Source organism: Dermacentor albipictus, chromosome 3 (assembly GCF_038994185.2).
Source record: "Dermacentor albipictus isolate Rhodes 1998 colony chromosome 3, USDA_Dalb.pri_finalv2, whole genome shotgun sequence".
NCBI lineage: Eukaryota > Metazoa > Arthropoda > Arachnida > Ixodida > Ixodidae > Dermacentor > Dermacentor albipictus.
The window spans coordinates 25,150,428-25,170,255 of record NC_091823.1 but is presented as its reverse complement, the minus strand read 5'-3'; the positions used below and the strand labels follow the sequence as shown (position 1 = coordinate 25,170,255).

At 46.2% G+C, this 19,828-nt stretch overlaps 1 protein-coding gene across 3 annotated transcripts in view; it reads left to right on the top strand.

Annotated features, from left to right (window-relative positions):
- Positions 1-2,723: 2,723 nt before the first annotated feature.
- The window catches only part of LOC135903869 (beta-galactosidase-like), a 30,625-nt gene continuing 13,520 nt past the window's right edge, over positions 2,724-19,828 (top strand). Inside the window, exons 1-8 of one of the 3 annotated variants that reach the window (XM_065434284.1) lie at positions 2,724-2,813; positions 3,836-3,973; positions 4,807-4,970; positions 9,316-9,466; positions 12,491-12,554; positions 15,273-15,367; positions 17,727-17,907; positions 18,708-18,888. In XM_065434284.1, coding sequence (XP_065290356.1) covers positions 3,836-3,973; positions 4,807-4,970; positions 9,316-9,466; positions 12,491-12,554; positions 15,273-15,367; positions 17,727-17,907; positions 18,708-18,888 — 974 coding nt within the window. In that variant the 5' untranslated portion in view covers positions 2,724-2,813. Of the gene's footprint in view, positions 2,814-3,835; positions 3,974-4,806; positions 4,971-5,090; positions 5,866-9,150; positions 9,237-9,315; positions 9,467-12,490; positions 12,555-15,272; positions 15,368-17,726; positions 17,908-18,707; positions 18,889-19,828 lie in introns of those variants that run through there. The other 2 variants (XM_070535231.1, XM_070535232.1) reach the window with 2 other exon arrangements.

Genomic DNA, 19,828 nt, shown 5'->3' with positions numbered 1-19,828 from the left:
AACCACAGTTTTTATACACTCGATCCGCCGGTCCTACGACGCGGCGACTGTTCGTTTACTCATCACCAACTCGCCGCTGCTCTGCTGAGCAGTTTACGTACACAAAGGCAACCGCGCTCTGATGCCCGACGACGGCGTTGGCGGGGGTGCCGAAGCGTGAGACGCACCAAAATACGTTGTCCCCACGGCAGCTTGTCCATGCGTGTCAAATCAGCTCCGCGTTGGGGAACTCCGGAATCATTGTTCACGCACCGAACTAGTTCCGTCACAATGTCGAAGGGGCTGGAGGAAGGCGGCGGATTCCAGCGCAAAGGCCGCTTCTTCGAACGCCTCCCAGCTGCAGCGACGGAGAGGGAGAGGTGCGCGTCGTGTCGCCCTGTCGTAACTGTGTGGCAATCTTGTTTCGCAGCACGCCATTCTTGACACCAGCTGTTGTGAGAGAATCTCACTTGTGGCAAAGTTCGGGCCTCATACGAATGAGCAGCAATGAGCAATATACATAGCCTTTATAAAACATTGCAGTCGCATTTGAATCAGGTTGAAATGTGGCTTAAGGGAATACAAATGCCGCTAAATGTCAACAAAGATGCCATCATAGTTTTCCCCTTAACTTTTCCTGTCCGGATAATATTGAAGTATGATACATACATACATACATACATACATACATACATACATACATACATACATACATACATACATACATACATACATACATACATACATACATACATACATACATACATACATACATACATACATACATACATACATACATACATAAATACATCTTTATTTCAGCAGCTCACAACTTATTACACATATCGTGCCCGCATAAGCGCAAGTTGCTTGTGGGCGGGTCACAGCAAGCATAAGGTGCTAGCTCGCTGCTAGCAAAATAAGTACGACGTATATGTTACATATCACAACAGCTTGAAGAAAACACTGAACAGGAATATTTTACTGTGTTAGTAGCATGAGAAAAAAAAACTAATTTGAAATCAGGAGATAATTCCACAGGTACAATCATTAAAATATCTGGGAATGACTTATACAGAAAACTTTAATTGGCGTACACACATAGAATAAATCGCATCTAAAGGAGCACGGGCTGTTGGTTTATTACGAAGAGTCGGCAACAGCCATATTGCAATGCGCAGGGAGACTCTGCTGATTATTTATGGTATGTATGTCCGCCACATTTTCGAGTTTGGTTGCATATTACTTTTTGCAGGACGTGCTTATAAATTACGCCCTCTCGTTCTTTTAGAACGCGAATCATTACGTCTATGTCCTGGCCTTCCGAAATTTGTAGGGAATAATATTCTTTATCATGAAACTCACCTGCCTCCTCTTCAAACTCTATTTCGGATACTGACAGTCTAGATATTACTGAATATCTATACTTCTCACCAGAGAAGCTACTCCTATATGTTCATTCGAGAGCCTACAGTATTCTTTCCGAATCAATGGTTTCGCCTGCATCGTCCCCAGTTAATTTTGGTCCAGAAGCTATTAGAACCATTGCAAGTATCAATCCGTGATGTGGTTTTCCCAAATTTACCTAATGCGACAGTAAGCGTTGAATTCAATAATATATTTCCTAATAACGCTAAGCTTCTGCCTATTAGACACCGAAAAGGTTTGTTAGATGACCACCTTGATAACCTGTCTATGAATATCAGTAATTGCCACAGATGCTTTTGTCAGTGAAGAGAAGGCAGGGGTGGGCATTTTTTCGCCATCAATAAATTGGTCTTTCTCTCTTCGACTGCCCGAATTTACACTAATATTTCGGGCAGAGTTATTGGCTATCATCCTAGCTCTACGAAAACTTCCCTCATCTGTTTATTCAGCCGTAACCATAATCGACTCCTAATCCGCTTGTTCTGCTATAACAGTGCCAAATTCATCTACCATTCTCCGAGAATTTCATTCATCTATCCCCCAACATTTACGCCTCATCCATTTGTTAGGGGTACCAGGACACATGGGACTCACTTTAAATGAGTCAGCGGACGCACTGGCGGCGGCATCTCTTAGAGGCCCTGTACTGAAGATGCTGAAACCTTCGGCATACATCGCGGCTGCAAGATTGAGAAAATTTTGTGTTCAAGAAGAACGTGAGAAATCATGTATATTAAATAACACCGATTTGCAGCACCTTAGGTTCCCTTGGCACAGCAAGTGCTGTCGAACAAAAAAATTTAGTGTTTCATTCACGAGAATGCGTTGCCGAATACCACTGCTTAATTTTTATTCCCACAGGTCTGGTTCGGCACCTTCCTCTCATTGTTTTTATTGCAACGAACCTGAAACTATGGAACATTTCTTTATAGAGCGTCGTAGGTTCGAGGTGCACAGAAAACAACTTCTGGAAGGTCCCCTTCGCCAACTTGGATTGAGCATTACCCTACCTGTGATACTGTCCCTTGGGGCGCCGACACCAGGACACTGTAATAGGAATATATTTGATGCCGTATTTAATTTTATAAGTGAAACAAAGAGACTGCAATGTTAATTTTACTGTTTTACTTTCCTCAATGTGTACACAAAAATTTTAACTTCAAATTTTAAAATAATACAGCCTGAAAATTGATAACGATTAGTGTTCATTTAATATCATTTCTAAATTAGCACTAAATTCTATTAAAGTATTCTTCCCTTTTTACCTACTGCCGTCCGATTCATAGCCGATCCCCTGTAGTGGGCTGAGCCATATCCGTAGGCACCAAACCAAACCAAACCCTGAGGCACCAAAAACAACTATTACCACTGCCACCTGTCAGGACAACAACGTGGGACATAGTTTGGCAAGTGCATATCTCAGCACGTTAATTTTTGTTAGACGTACTCCAACTTCTTGTCTTGCGCCTTTTTGTGCGTCTTTCGGCAGAAGAATACGCTATTTGCTAAAGGCGCACGCATATCACCGGGACTGCATGTGTTCGGTGAAGGTGCATTACGTGCATACGGCATTTTGAACGCTCAATTTTAACTGTCGCTTTGTTCATTCCCCCGCACATCGTCCTTAGAAGATCGTCTTGCCTACAGTGAGGCATGGTGAGGCAGTGGAACACAGAGATATAAAAGTCGCAATTCTGCCATAAAGGCGAAGCATCGTTTGCGGTAGCAAATGAGTAGACAGCTATACGAAGTAAGGATTCGCTAACTAAATTAACAAGCATAATGTCACGCGCGCACTGGCAAGCACGAACACGTCACGCTCGATGACCGCGGTCACACGCTGTCAAAACGCTGGCGTGAGGAAGAGCGGCAGCAGCAGCGAGCGAAGTGACGTTCATGCTCCAACACAAACGGAGCGACGAGAACAACGCGCCCACGCACCTCAAAACCAGGTCAGGTCGCGCTGCAATCAAGGCCGTGACTGAACTGGACTCCCCGTGCGCGTTGCAGTCCGGCTGTGAGTGCGCCTTGCAGAAACGCAATGACTGCGCCACCACCGACCAGAGGACGTAAGCTTCGGAACATGGAGATTCCTACAACGATTATTGTATGAATCTCTATGCTTTGGAGCCACAGAGAAAGCTCCACTAAACACGGCATCTCAAAGTCCTTCTAAGGCCTCATCCACACAACCGTTTTCCGTCCACCGGCACGTATACGGCTGCCGCTGCAGGCGACGCAGAAGCCGTCCAACTCCACCACCATGCATCGTTTACCGTTGCATGGGGAGTCGTGGCGTCTTTATTTGATTTTTCAAAAAGTCATATCAGCTGCGAGTAGCGCTTGTACGTTCTTTATTCATTATTGTCGCTTATGGATCTGACTCTTTGGATGTTTCTTTAATATGACTGTGCATCATTCTGTCCAGATGCAGAAGCACCTGAAGCAGAGCATCCGCGTACCGGTGGTGCGCCGACGCGCTAGGTCTTGCATACGGCTGTTAAGCGTCTTGGTCGGCTCTTATATCGTTTGCTTGCTTTGGTCCAAAGTCTTCACGCCGAAATATGTGAGTACTGTATCGCGCTCGCGCATTGCTTGCGTGCGTCTCGAGAAGGTCGGCGTTAACTGCAGAGCTAACCCGTTTCGTTCGAACCTGCATGTCACTTGTTTTAATCGGTGCCTCTCGCCATAACAGCTGCAGCACACCACTTTCAGGCAAGACACTTATCGAAGAATTTTGTTTTCCTAACATGTGATTCTTTTCCTTTCGGCCGGGTGCAGACACAAGTTTATTTAATTCACTTGGCATGTGATTACCGCAAGCGGTGTATGCTGAGCTTATGTTCAGTTCTTGTCGGTCGCAAAGTTCCCTTCTCTTCCACTTTTATTTGCATTTTTTTGTTAACAGTATGAATATTATCGCAAATTTCGCCTTCATGTGAATTTATTTTGTTAGTGCAATCACACAAACAGCTCACTTTCCTTGTACTTCCCTGAGCCACATTGTTTGACGGTTTCATGGGGTTCGCTCGAATAAATTGTGGGGATGAAATAAATGGTGGTCTTCCTCTTCCTGTCTTCTTTTTCCTCTATTTTCTGCGCGGGTACCTGCTGCCGTTCTCGTAACCGCAGCATTACCGCGTCCTTTTTTCAAGTGAAATGCATGTTTGTGCATAAAAACCCGCATTTGTAAAATGCAGATGCTACATGCAGTAGCGCAGAGTATAAATGAAGCATTTATCATGGCGAACAGCATTATAGTGACAATGAAAGGTCGTTCCCTGGCCGAGGCGTCGACTTAAACGTTGTCAGTTTTCCAAATGAGCCTAACGCTGCTCCGACTTTGCCTATTATCTGCGCGTATGCGCTTAACGGGTACGGGGCATGCTTCTTTTCCAGGCAGAGCTTCCCTTCGCCGTCGATTTTGGAAGCAATTCCTTTGTGATGCAAGGCAAGCCTGTGCAGATAATGTCCGGTGCCATGCACTACTTCCGGGTACTTCCGGAGCTGTGGGAGGACAGACTGACCACCATGCAAGCCTCCGGCCTGAATACGGTCGAAACGTACGCAGTTGTGACGTTGTGGCCGCTGGACTAACGGAACCATTGCTTTTAGCAGTTCTTTCGTACTTCTTCCTTGGTCAGCATTTTCAGCAACGCGAACAGCTTTGCCAACGAGTAGTTCTCAAGGTTGTATCGAAAATAACGCAAAAGAGGCACAACTTTATTCGTTGTCGTTGGTGTTTAAAATTACGCATGGGGTGTAATTTTAACTTATTGTAGGCGAATTATTAGTAATATATTTGTTGTGCCGCGGGCGAAGATATAGAGTATAAGCAAGAGCGACTTTAACTATATTTTTCGCGAGAAGTGGCACTGTCCTTTCGACTACAGCAGTGATCGAGTTATCGCAACACTTACACGAGGAATGTACAGGACAGCAGGCGTCCAAATCGTACCCCGCCGCAACGGTTTCTCTGAAGTAACGGAAGCGAATTGCAAAGGTCATGTTTTTGTGTGCTCAAGGCCCTATGCGTGATTGCGAGAGTTAAAAGCGAGATCAAGGTATACGTAGCGTTGCGTTGAAGGTCCTCATGCAGTGTTTGTAGAATACGCAGGGACGGCGTGTTAGCGCCACACAGCACGCGAGGCAACTGCTGTTCTGTAGTAGAAACAGCGTCTTGGCAGCTACCAAGCGTCTCACAACGATGGCATAATGAGGAGCGCCGCCACCGGCGTTGCAGGCGTTGCACCTCAATGGTGCACGAAATTAGACCGAAGGAAAACCGCCGCTGTTTGTAGCTTGACGTGTGCCGTCCGTGCCGCACAGGCTACTTTGTGTGCCATCATATATGCATATATCAACTCAGCAGCGTGCGCATAACGTTCATGCCAGCAGTCGTGGGCGGAACGCTGCCCTGGTTCTCCTCCAGAGTCCATTAAGCGGAGCATAAACAGGGTGAGGACCCCGGAATGAGTGTGCGCGTCCTCTTGGCTTCATCGTTTTTTTTTCCACGTTTTTGCAACCAAATGCACTGGGCGTATATCGCGTCTCTGGAAACCTAACCCTCCACACGCGATCCGCGCATGCGCGTCGGTACCTTTAGGGGCTTTGTACTCCGTATCACACATCAGGTGCAACGCTGTGGAAGCTATGCAAGTAGTGCGTTCTCCAAATTTTATCACTCCGGGCGTTCCGTCCATGCTTCGCTGGCCACCAGCGGCGTTTGCTCGCGCGAACATGCACGTGAGGCTGCCGCGACGAGATGCAGATAAACAAAACAACGAAAAGGAAATTGATATGAAACAACGTGTTAGCAGCCGGATGAGCGCACGGTTTGTCTCCTCCTAACGGTATATTCTTATTTTCATTCAGAACTGACCTTACATAAAGACCATTTTCACAAACATCGGTCAAAAAACACCGAACTCTTTTTAAGTGCGAACGCAGCCACTGCAACAAGTATCTCTAGCCTCCACAGCGTTGCACGTGATGTATGAAACGGAGTATAGATACCGCGACACTACGACGACATCAACGGCGATGGCGGGAATGCGCCTGTAGTGTTCGTAAGGCAGAGACACTTAAGACTGCTTGCGTGTGGGAATTCGAAATCATTATACCGTTTGTAGACCTCGGAATGCCTTGAACGCGCTGATGTTATACACTCGTGACGTGGCGCCGCTCCTCCCCATTGGCTGTGCCATCACGTGCCCAATGACGCATGCACTAGGCCGCACCTTTAGTCGGCCACGTGGCTGCAACGTGACATGTGCAAGGACGCACGCACTAGGCATACCTTTAGTAAGCCAAATTCGAGGAGCCGCCGTGGCTTCGGGGAAGCGTGCTTGTCTCGCAACCCGAAAGCTGGGTTCCATTGCCACCCGGACCGAATTTTACCAAATTTTCTATTCAAAACCATTAATTTACTTTGTTTACGGCAACCTCCCTGAGAAATCTGGCGCCAATCTTAGCATTTTTTACCGTGTTTTTACTCTCTGCGCAGTCGGCCATTTTTAGTACCACGTTTTGGTCACGCCGGCAGCGACAAATTTTCGCGTAATGGGGCATATAATGCTTTCGCATTGAAAAGCATTTTCGAATGGCGACTTATTTACAGCGATAGCAAGGTTTAGTGTTGCACTTGAACTCGCGATCGTCGTACGGTGCTCGAACTATCCGCGGGTTCGACATGTTGGCGCGACGCAACCATGCAATCCAACATGCAAGAAGAACAGCGCCCCGGCAGCTGCAGGCGTCTCACAACGCTGGCATGGGTGCCATAGAGTTTCCTACAAAAGTTATTGTAGGAAACTCTGTGATGGGTGCCTCGATATCAGCGGGGTGGCACTATCGAGGCGCCTTGCGCTGGCGTGATGAGGAGCGTGTCGGTGGCGTTGCAGGTGTCGCACCTCTATGGTGCGCGAGATGAGACCGAGTAACCGACGGTGTTAGATAACGTTTGCTTGACGTTTACTGTCTGCGACGCTGCTAGCGTAGTGCCGAATGAAGGTGCTTCTCATGTGCTTCAGCGGCATCGACCTCCAACGCCGAAATTCGACTACGCAAAGAACCGTTATTACTGCATATACAGACAACAGCACTCAGCAGCAGCGCTCATGTGTGCTTATGGTGTGTGTGCGCACAACGCTTGTGCCAGCGGCGGAAGGTAGAACGCTGCGTCCTTGCTCCGCCACCAAGGCGATAGAGCGTAGCGCTGACAGCGTGTCCTCTTCAATTGGTCGTTTTTTTTTTTCGCCCAAACGCAAGCCACGTCTCTGGAAAACGCCTAATCCTCCGCGCGCGGGGCGCGCATGCGCCGTCTATGGCGCGACAGCACGGCGGCAGGAACGCGTTTGAACGTCCGTATATTTACGCAACGTTGTCGAAGAAGGGAGGTCGCGGGACTCGAACACCAACCCCTTTTGCTTTTCTTTCCATTTCTCTCTCTGTCCCCCCTTTCTTATTTTGAGTACTAAACTTCTCTCGCCTTGCTCTACACACCAGGCTATTCTCCTGCTCCCGCGTTGAGTGTAGGCTAGAGTGAGCTACGCACACACAACCTCTGCTAAGGAAAACAGTTGCTGTCCTGACGAAGACACCCTTGTTAAATTGTTGGCTCGAGCGACATCCCTCCTTCGCGTACAGTTGCTCACTTCACGTTTCCATCTTCCTGTGATTGGCAGCGATCGTAACAGAACTCCTATGACGAATGTGACAATAATGCGTTTTGTATATATAGGAACGGTCACTTACATTATCGCGTTTCTTTTGAGCATCATGTGCCAGTTCACGCAAGAAAGGTTTAGCTTACACTTGCATTACTCTCGGTACAACCTTCGTATGAGTTTGTTTCAAGATGTCAAAAGCGCCGTGCTGAAGTTTCTACTGGGTCTAGTAATTGACTCAAAAGCTCGTGCTGAATTATTAAGCAGGGCAGACCATTGAGATAATTATACAAACGGCTCGTTCTTTTTTACTTTGCTTCAGTGTGTTACGCGCGGTAATGCTTTGCATTTTGAAGCCGACGCGCGACATCAGTGTGCATGAAAGGCACTGTGCGGCGATTACGAAATAAGTTAGCATTGCCGGTGACACAACACAAAATATATTGGTCCCAGCAGAGGTACGGTGACAAAATTGTTAGCATGGTCGACTGGTTGGGGAAGATCATCAGTTCCTTGCACGGTACTGAAAGCTCCGAAGCGGGCGCATACGTGTGTGCGTGCTCTCTTCTGAAGATACGCAGCTGTCCTTGCCAGTCTGCTTAATAACTTGGGCCGGTGATGAAGTCAGTGCAACGTCACACAGTTCCAACGTAGCGTTAGCCGCTATGAAGAAAGCACTGCAGGTGTGCGGGGTGATTCCGGGGATAGTGTGGGCTAGTGGCGCACTAAAACGCGAACTGTCACGAGAAAAGAAAATGAGAAAGTGGAGAGGGAGAAAGTGGAGGAGAGGTTTAATCAAATTCTACTGTTTGATCTCTGCACGCTAAAACCAATGCTGACTGAGTGATGCTGCGCGGTGTTATAAAGAACAGCATCATCGCGCGACTGAAATTTCCAAACCAATTCTACAAACAGTGACACTTGCTTTTATCACGCAACCAGTCGTTAAGAAACCTAGACAAAATAATAAACGCTGTACCGCTTCAGTTTATTTTCCTTGGTCTTCAGTTTTGGCATGCAGCTATTATTGTTGAATGCAATTCTTTTTATTGTTTTCCGGATTGTTTACTAACAGCTGAATGCACTGGTCCTCTTGAGCTTCAAGTGTAACACGTAGGCGTGCTTGACCGAGTCTGCACATTGGTGCAACGGTTTGGAACAGTAAGAATTCCATTCTCTACTTCAGCATTTCGAATCGCCGATTCGGGGTTGCTTACCGCTGTTCTCCCCGAATGCACAGCTACGTAGAGTGGAGCAGTCATGAACCCGAAGAAGGCCACTTCGACTTCGAAGGCCAGCAGGACCTGGTCCGTTTCTTACGGATAGCCCATAAGCTGGGCTTCATGGTCATCCTTCGACCAGGTCCGTACATCTGCGCCGAGCGAGATTTTGTGAGTCGAATTTCTCAGAATCTAACGTGTAATAGCCTCAGTAGTTTAGGCGGCCACCGGTGTCACTCTTACATCGCATTTTCGGCGCTCTTAGCAACCACAGCATCATAATCGTTTCAGCATTGTGAATCCTGATTTCGCGTCTCTTCAACGCTCACCGCCTGGACTATAGAAAGTATAGCATAAAGTTCCCATCATTATGTGCTATAGTATTGCACTACACGAGCTCTGTCAGGCCGAATGGCACATTTACTCATCGATAGCCATTCTAACAATCCGTCGTTGAATGTGAAAGCTGCCATTAGCTTTTACTAAATAAATAAATAAAAGCAGATTTCAGCGATTCCTACCAGCTCTGAACATCTTTACTGCGGTTGCACTTAAACTCCTGAGGCTCTTACCCTCCCCCCCCCCCCCCATTCCACGGATTGTGAAAAAATTCATGCAATCCTGTCAATGATCAAGCGTCACGACGCGTATGAATTTTTCTGCAACTTGATGAAGGAGATAGCAGCGGTGGCAAATATTCGTAGGCGCATGAAGAATGTCTGAGGGATCCGCACCATGATAAATGACTGTGGAAAGATGACCAGCTTTGTTTAGGCATGGCAGACAGCATAGAAGATAACCCTCGAACCGGTCGCCCACTTGAAGTCCCCCCTCAATGCATCTGCCGAAAATCAGAATTCATTACAACGAAAAAAAAGAGAGAAAAATAGACACCGTGCAACATACAATTTTACAACCTACGGTGTCGGGTCGTCAAACCTCTGCCAATCAAAAACCATATGTTTTATAATTGTTTCATGCACCGTGTTCTTTTTTAATCTTTATTTTTTATTGAACAGCTTGACTAACCTGCTGGGAAACACGGAATATGAGTGGTATGAGGTTGTCCAGGCTATTATAAAGATCCGGGGATAAGCAGTGGGCCCATATTGAACGACGTTGCTTGAACATTTGGTCGTGTCAGATGTCTTTGCTAGCGGAAGTAATTGGGAAAGTTGGTGCAGGTGCATATTGGAAAACAGCGCTGCTGCGTACAGACAGCGTTTCTTTTCCTTGATTATTGTACGCTGCCATATATATATATATATATATATATATATATATATATATATATATATATATATATATATATATATAAACTACATATATAGACACTACATGTTTTGTAACAAATAAATCTATAAGGGTAGTGAACATGGTGTTCTTGCAGACTAATTGACGAAAATTGATCATTAACCTTATTATTTGTTGTACCTTGAGGGCAGTTGTCTACATGACAAATTTGGCGGCAGTTACATTTTCCAATTCTTCTCTCTCTCTCTCTCTCTCTCTCTCTCTCTATATATATATATATATATATATATATATATATAGATAGATAGATAGATAGATAGATAGATAGATAGATAGATAGATAGATAGATAGATAGATAGATAGATAGATAGATTAATTTTCGTCAATTAGTCTGCAAGAACACCATGTTCACTACCCTTATATATTTATTTGTTAAAAAACATGTAGTGTCTAAAAAAAAACTGGAAACACCCTGCATATGTCCGGTCTATAATTACTCTGTGGCAGCGCCACTGTGTGTCTTTTCTTCGTCCTTGTGAAGTTGAGCTGTTTTTCGCCATGCATGTTCATGGCCTATTCGAGCTGGGTGTCGCAAATGTTGACACCCGAAACGAAGGTCGAGTGAAATGTTAGCCACCCGCTGGTGAGAACACTTTTTATTGACCGACCGTTGAATTGAGATTAAACGTGGCTCTACCATTGAGAATCCGAGTGTCGTCAAGAGAGTCGTCTAGAGTCACGGAATTCTTCAGCTGTAAAATAAGCCTCAGCGGTAAAAGTCATATCAACAGCTTCTTTAGAATGAGAGTATTGTTTTTTGTTCTGCTCATTGATTATCTGCCAGCCAAAACAACAACAGGTGCCCATAATGCCGTAAACTTAGTCAGTTCTGTGAAGTCATCTATAAAAAATTTGATGACACCTAAGCACTTCTTATTGGTTGTGAATGCAAAACATTTATGTCCAACTGAACGCCGCTGAGCGGTCGTTCGAGTTTTGCTCTGCGAGTAATGTATCGTAGTAGTATGTGCTGTCCGAACCAGCAAGCAGCAGCAGCAGCCTGCGGTGCCAACGCCGTATGGCACCAACGTCCTGCGCGACAAGAGACCGAGGAAGCAGCAGCGGCCACCAAGGCCGGCAAGCGCGCGCAACAGCTAGGCCTAGTGGGAGGGATACCGGCCGTGCGCCGGGTTCCAAGAGCGAGAGCGAGGGTGACGTTGCATCGCGGCGTTGCCCTCTCCCATCAGGCAACACCTGGCGCGCTATCGATGCAGCATGCTTCCCTTTCACCCGCTCAGCTCCTTCTAGGTGCGCTCGTGACGTAGTGTCGCAGCCAATCGGACTTAAGCTGCCGTTTCGCTGCTACAGGCTACAGATGCCGGATTTTATCATTCAATGGACCATTTGAAGCTTTCGCGTAAAACAAAGAAACATCTCCGATAAATATTGCCAGCGATGAAGTTGTCCTGGATCCGCAAGCTCTGGCCCGTACATCCCGCGTTGCAGAAGGCACTGCACGGAAATACTTGTTCGAATCAACGCAACCACCCTGCCTGTTCTCTGGACATTTGGCCACATGACTACTTTTTATTTTTAAACTTAGAAAAGCACATGTTAGGAGTGTGATTTCGTGATGATGATAACGACTTCCCTGAGCAAACTCAAAGAAGCCATCGAATAGTGTTTTCGTACGCGCAACAAAATCTTTTTCTCGTCATGTCTAAGAGAGCTTAGTAAGCGATATTTCAAGTGCGTTGACGTTCAAGGGAAGAAGAACGAAAGGAAAAAATAAGAACGTGTTCCTTATCACAAAGCTCTCGCTTCTACGTCAAGCGAGAATTTATTGAATGCCCCTCATGTCGTTGTGTGAAGGGAAAGAATATCTAGCAGAATTGAGGGCTCTGTTTGATGAAGACGTTTTTCTTTTTTTTTTTTTGCAGGGTGGATTTCCGTACTGGCTTCTAAGAAATGGATCTTCAATGCAGCTGAGAACTTCTGACAAAAGTGAGTTAGTGTGTGTGTGTGTGTGTTTGTGCGTACTAAAATGCCCTCAAGATTTTTTAAAGAAAGTTCAATAGTACAATGCTCTTTCAATTCAGTTAACATATTCCCAACTTGTATGCCACGCATTCGAAAAAGAAACCTATAGTTTGCTTTAAGACTGCCGTTTTATTTGCAAAGCAGAATATACATTTATGCGGACAAAGTTATCGTCTCTTTTTTGAGGTGAAAACCGGTTTTGTTTACATTGTTTTTGTAAATTCATAGATAAAGGCGTAACATCGTCTGGCTATTTCGTTTCTGCATCCTTGATTTCCACGTCATCTCGGGGCATTTAAAATCCATTTTGTGAGTGGCTTTTCGTCGTTGATAAAGATACAGTGGTCTTCTAGAAATTTTCTTTTTTCTGAAATACAGTTGGTGACAATATTGTTCCGTAGCAATATAATTAAGCCACTTACATACATTGCTGCATGCATCTGGCTTCAAATTAGAAATGAATGTACCTTTTTCCGAATTCACGTTTGCGTTTGCACGATAACCTTTTCATCTTGAGATGTAATATGCTCACAAAATCCCACCACATCAGGATCCTTGGCGTTACTGCTTCTGTAACATTCTTCTCTCAATTTCTTATACTTCTTTTTTGAAAATGCTGCCGCTTTGGCTTAGGTCGTGGGCTTGGAGGAATTAAGGTACATGAACATAGGGAAGTGGACGTTAGCTTGTTAGCGAAGGTCATAGCTGAGTCTTAAATGGCACGCTTGTCAAGCCCGCATTCCTTTAACTATTGGCATCTTCGACTGGTCGCCTCCCTCCGCCAAAGCAGAGTCGGGAAGATCCGGCGTTCCCCGAACTCGTAGGTAAAGGACAAGCGCGCAAGCCGAACGTGTGACACGCTCTCGGAGGAGGAAATGGCAGATGTGAAACCACGTGACTACAGCCAGCGTCCGATGTTTCGCCTATCCAAAGCTCTCGACGCTGCTGGTATAACAGGCGGACGCGTCGGTAGGACGAGCGTTCGTTGAGACGACAGCATACAATGGGCAAGGTTGCCTAGGTTGACGGTGCACCGTCACCGACAGCGGTGACTCTTTGTTGTTATGACGTTGCGGGAAACGGGGAAACGCTCTCAATCTTGGCTGCCCCGGCGACAAGTCTCGGAGTGCCTCAGAGCGCTCCAAGATGGAGGAGAGCGATCCAGCCGAACGAACCAGTCGAACGCAGGGCGCGCACCCTCTTTCATCTAGCCGAAGACAACGCCGCTCGCGAAAGCGGTCTAGAATGCACCGAAACGGCCAGCCGAAGATGTCATATGTAGCAGCAAATGAGACGTGCGTCCGTGATGAGCTTCACATTGTTAAGTTCACATTGAACAGTGTCTCATTAAGCATCGCTTACTATCTGTCTGAAGCGTAGCATGAACTGTTGTCAGCAGGTGCGATACGAATGCGAACGTGCAATCTTACCACGATAATGTTTAATAAGCAGGAGCATTTCTTTACATTTATGGCCACGTATAAGGATGTCTGGTAGAGATATTACCAATGCTATGTAAGTTTTAGGTATGTTACTTTTGCGTATGTTATATTTGACGTATGGAGGCGTGTAGCCTTGAAAGCTTTCACACTTTCGTGCAAGGGAAGCTGTGTATCAGCAGATGCGACGCAAATTCCTGTGGTTGGAAGCGCGGACCAAAGTCTTAGCTGTGGTCGATTAGCTTCGATATCTGTGGTCGCCTTTCTTGTGACATTCGTTCACGATCTCCGGCCCACGCGATCACTTCTAGTTTCGCCATCATCGGCTGCTGACTTCGTCAATTTAAATAGCTGCCTTCAGCGACCACCCGTTCCGCTCAAGTACTTCGGCAACGTCCTCGTGGTTGCATGTCTCACTCGCGCGCTTTCTCATCTGTTCACTGAAACGCTTATGGCATATCTGGGTGTTCCCAGACATGCCAAGAAGTAAACCAGCGGCCACCTGGCGGTAACTACAGGCTGACACTTATCCAAACCCGCTAGCATATCATAGATTCTTCCCTGAGATCTATCACGACAACACCTGCAAGGTTCGCGGTTTACAACCTGCTACACTAAAGCATATGCTCTCGGAATGTGAAGCAAAGAGTAAAGGCATTAATCCCAATGCTCTCTCGGCGAGGTTGGCCGATGCCCTGCATAGCTCCACGCTTGCTGACCAAATTTAGGCCGTCCAGCAGGCCCGCGAAGCAGCGACTAGGCAAGGCCTGGGCGTCCCGACGTGGGAAACCTGAGCCTGCAGGACACGCAGTCTGCAGTACACTCAATAAAGTTTGTACCAACCAAAATCTTAACCAACCATATGCACCTCTGTTGCAACAACAACAACAACAACAACAACAACAACAACAACAACAACAACAACAACAACAACAACAACAACAACAACAACAACAACAACAACAACAACAACGTTTTAACACTATATGTGTAGCCAATGGATTCTTAGTATTGCTTCAGCTGCCTCATTTGCTTCTGTGTTAGGAGACTCATGACCACCGCCTTGTTTTTTGGTTACGACTGCCCAAGATGTCGAGAATACTGTTGAGAACGATCTCCGCGGAGCTAAATTAGTGCGCACATTGATGCCGTGTTCCCATTTAAACGACACAAGTTCCGCAGCAACTCTGTAGTCTCACAATTCGCGTGTTGAGGTCTGCTTTATATGTCGCATTGCCCGCAGGCTATCTCTTCTATGTGGATCGCTTTCTGACGAAGGTGTTCGAAAAAGTGCGACCACTTCTTATCGGCAATGGAGGACCGGTCATTATGGTGCAGGTAAGCGCAACATGCTTTTGGTAGGCGTGAACCAGCTACCACTTTTTGTTAACGGAAAGCTTTAACTTGGGACCGATTCTGATTCTCCTGTTTAAGTAGATGTGAAACGCGGAAATCATACCATATGACAAGGAGACTTATACAAAACCCATGCGGTTTCCTGTGAAACTTCGTGGTCGTTTCTGAGAGACGATCTTTCCTAAACCTTCATAAACGATCTTTCAGACGATCTTTCATAAAATTTCCTCTACCTTGCTCATTTTTGCAGAACTGACTTGCCCATTCTGCGATACTATGGTTTGAGTTTTAAATCAGTTCACCCTCATCTTGTTATCTGGCAGCCTCGAATTTAGCTTCGGTGGTATAGCGACCGCCCCTGTAAAGCTTTAGTCCGTGGTCCAATTCGCTGACCAGGAGGAATTTTTCTTCAAATACGACACATTTTTTCTTCATTCGCAGCTTTGTGCTGCTTTCCGATAGACGACATCATTTCTTCCTCCATTAAGACAGCTATGAAGAGTATCTGTTGGTAATAAGGTGCATAAGATGAAAAAGAGGACTTTACGAAAAGCTTTTGTTCTCTAGCTTATAATATTACAGAAACAGGTGAAGGTAGTGAGACGCTATAAGTGCAGATAATAAGTACATGCCAATGTACTTGACCTTGGACAAGTTCCGTGACGTCAATTGACATACAGCGATTGAGTCCTCATGCTGGCCGACATATATTCCAACTTTGTCCGAACGGCTCTTTGATAATGAATGTCTTTGTGCTCGTGCGCACTTGAAAGCTGTTGCCTAAAACTGTGTGTAGGAGAGATAGTGGGACTTGCTTATAGTATAAAGGCCAAGTGAAATGAAGCAATGAATCGTAGCAGATTCGAGCTCTGTCAGAATGAGGCTATGAATTGATTAGCATGCAGGATGGTTTTGTTTTTCGCTGGCGTCAGTGAAGTAAAATGTGCTTACGTACATCCTTCCTCGCTAGTGGTCTTGTTTGTCGCATGCGACAGAGCACCGCAATGGAAGTTCTAATGCAGTAGCCAACGTCAATGCCACTTTTTATGATTTCGTAACTATACGCCACACTATGACGGAATCTTACGATTTACCATGATCTGGAGAAAATTTGTTGAAGTCAAATTTGCCTAAAGCTATGGCGTTGTATAAGCTTCTCTCGCCATATATTCACGGTATTTGTGAAATGAATTGTCTTTTTTTTTTATTGAGCTCAGATTGAAGTCAGCATGATTGCGCTTTTCTTTCCTTTTTTGCGAAGCTTTCTTGTAGGTGTTGTGAAACTAGCCCGACAGAAAAATATACTTCCCACCCGCCGGTGTGGCGTAGCGGCTTTGTCGTAGCGATGCTGAGCCCGAGGGCGCGGGATCGAATCCTGGCAGTGGCAGCCGCATTTTGGTGGAGGTGAAATGCAAAAACGCCCGTGTATCGTGCATCGGGTACACGTTAAAGAACCATAGGTGGTTCAAATTAATCCGGAGTCCCCCACTGCGACGTCCCTGATAATGAAATATTGGCGCATAAAACCGCAGAATTTCTTTAAAATTCGAAATGCGGGATTCGATGCGGTGCCGGTTACAGCGAAGAAAACTTGTTTGCATGTGCTTCAAAACATGTATTCTGGTAGCAAAAATGTCATGCATGCAGAAACGCCCGTGTACCGCGCATTGTGTGCAAGTTAAAGAATCCTATAGTTGTCCTCTGCTAATCCGGAGTACACAACTACGGCGTGCTTCATAATCATATCGCGGTTTTGGCACGCGAAACCTCAGAATTTAGTTTTTTTAGGTATACTCCCCCAACTCTATGACACATTATGCTTAACGCAGCTAAGCACTAAGTCACAAAATTCTGTCCTTGGCTTCTGATTGTTTTTTTTCGATGACACTCTATTTGAGATCATCGCTCCTGATTGCAGACACAAACTTCTTTCCAGCTCTGCCGTCATGCCTCCAATAAGAACAATTTTTGCTGTTTTAACGCCAGCCATGTTGACTCCCTTGCACCTGAAAGTTACTGCGGTGTGAACGATACTGAAAGAAGAATGGTCACCATCAACAACAGAAGCATATGTTAATTACCATGTTGCTCTCTGTTCGGAAAAACGCTAAAATAGTTTTGCAGTGTTTTACAAATAATTCGGAGGATCATCTGAACATGCTGACTTGTTACTCGTTTGTAGTAGTAAACTTCTGTATATTCGTTTTCATACGCAGTCTTCTTCACAGCTGTTTCCTTCCTCCTCAATGGTACTGCTATAATTATTGGCCAACGCTCAACTTCCGTTCCTCGTCTTGATTAAACCTGACCGCGTGATTTCGCCCTGTACTTCATTGTTCAGTTGGAGAATGAATACGGCTTCCACAAAGCGTGCGACACTTCGTACATGGCGCACCTGCGGGACCTGGCATGGGCACAGCTGGGGCGGGACGTGGTTCTTTTCACCATTGACAGCATCTATGGCAACATGATCAAGTGCGGCAGCGTCGGGGGTGTGCTCACCACCGTCAACTTCGGCACCAGTGAGAATTCGATGCTCTCTGTTACAGTCAATGTGCTGTTTGCTTTAATGATTCGCATTTATGGGCTACCCTTAGCTCCGAAGCGGGCATATTAGTAAGTGGATCTTGGTTTAGACCAGTGTTCTTTTTATACCCGAGAATTGCAGTCTTAGAACAACTACAGGCGCACACAAGGAAATTCCCAACACGAGATGTCGTCCTGTATACACTCACTTGTGTGCATATACGTATGTGCTTGTGTACACTTGTGTTCACCGCTGATTGGCTTGAGCTGAACGAATGAGAATGAAACTGGGTGTAGGCGTCCGTTTCCTTCTCGCTTTTACACCCAGCCCGGCCAATAAGCACTTCAGCTGCAGCTTAACTGGACATGTCCACTACATGGACACTTACGTAATACCTCCCTTGGTCTCGGTGTTCGACGGTGTGTCGTGTAGTGTTCTGCTGGCGAAACACATAATACACTTCAGCGCTCGCCAATACTTGAAGGTTTTATAAATAAGGTGCCCAGAATGTGACTCCAATCACATTACCGGGGTAACTTTGTTAGACTGCACGCATAGAAGTGGCATGAAACGACTCCGCGATGCGTTAAATTTGACTCGATAGTGCGTACCCACAGTGTTTGTAATCGTTCTTTTTTTCTTCTGTATTGCTGCAAGCACAAGAAGGTTTATAAAAATAAAGAAAATGGCTGCGGATAACTGTGTGGTTTTCGGGTAAGTGAAGAGTTTCTGTCAGAGCAGCAGTGCGAGTCAAAATGGCATCCCGCGGGCTCGTCAGCCTAACGGTCAATGCAGGCACGGACCCCAGGCATGCGTTCGCTCGCAAGTCGCGCCACCAGATGTCGGGCCCTCTCATGAACTCGGAGCTGTACGTCGGCTGGGTGGACCACTGGGGAAAACCACATCACTTGGTGAATGCGACCAGCCTCGCCCAGAGGATCCGCACGTTGCTCGCAATGAGGGCGTCCTTTAACCTGTGAGCGCGCGCGGCTGTGTGCCTTTGCGTGCTGTGCATGCATGTGAGGGAGAAGCGCGTTTGTGTGTGTGTGTGTGGTGTGCGTGCGTGCGTGCGTGCGTGCGTGTGTGTGTGTGTGTGTGCGTGCGTGCGTGTGTGTGTGTGTGTGTGTGTGTGTGTGTGTGTGTGTGTGTGTGTGTGTGTGTGTGTGTGTGTGTGTGTGTGTGTGTGTGTGTGTGTGTGTGTGTGTGTGTGTGTGTGTGTGTGTATTTCCTCTCGTGTCAATTGCGTCCCATTGAAGTGCACTCCTTTCATGAAAGCTTTCACCGACTGATTGGATTTATGGATGACCCAGACGGAGGAGGGGGGGGGGCTGCTTAGCAGTCTAAGAGTAACATAATGAGTACCAAAGGACAGGAGGCGCTGTCGAACAAGTTTTCAAAGCGATTAGCCACGAAATTAGCACGTACAGAATTGGTGCCGGAGCGGAAATTAGCAGGTTGTGATAAAGTCTTGTGCCTTGCAGAGATTCTAATCAGGCAGGTCGAGGCAACCTGTCGACTTACGATATTCTTTCGTCCGAAAATTACACAATTAATGAAAAAACGTTAAGTGAGAGCGCTCGCACACACAGTGTGTGCGCGCTCATGACCCTAACAACCCGTGTCAGCATATACATTATTATTCAACATACGCAAATTTTGCGGGATGCAAAGCACCACACACGATTGCACAGTGTCTCTTTGTACTTGTGTGCGTGCGTCCCTGCATATGGTGGTTTCCTTCGCGCTGAGATTATTGCATATAATATCCACCAACCAGCCTATCTACAAGTTGTGATCCCCAAGCGTACTAATATCACCATATTGAGAACAAGTATTTTACCGCTTACAAAAGTTTAACTGCTTGCTCACTGACTCCTTGTGCATGTATGCGGTCAATTCTTTCAGCAGCGAGAGAA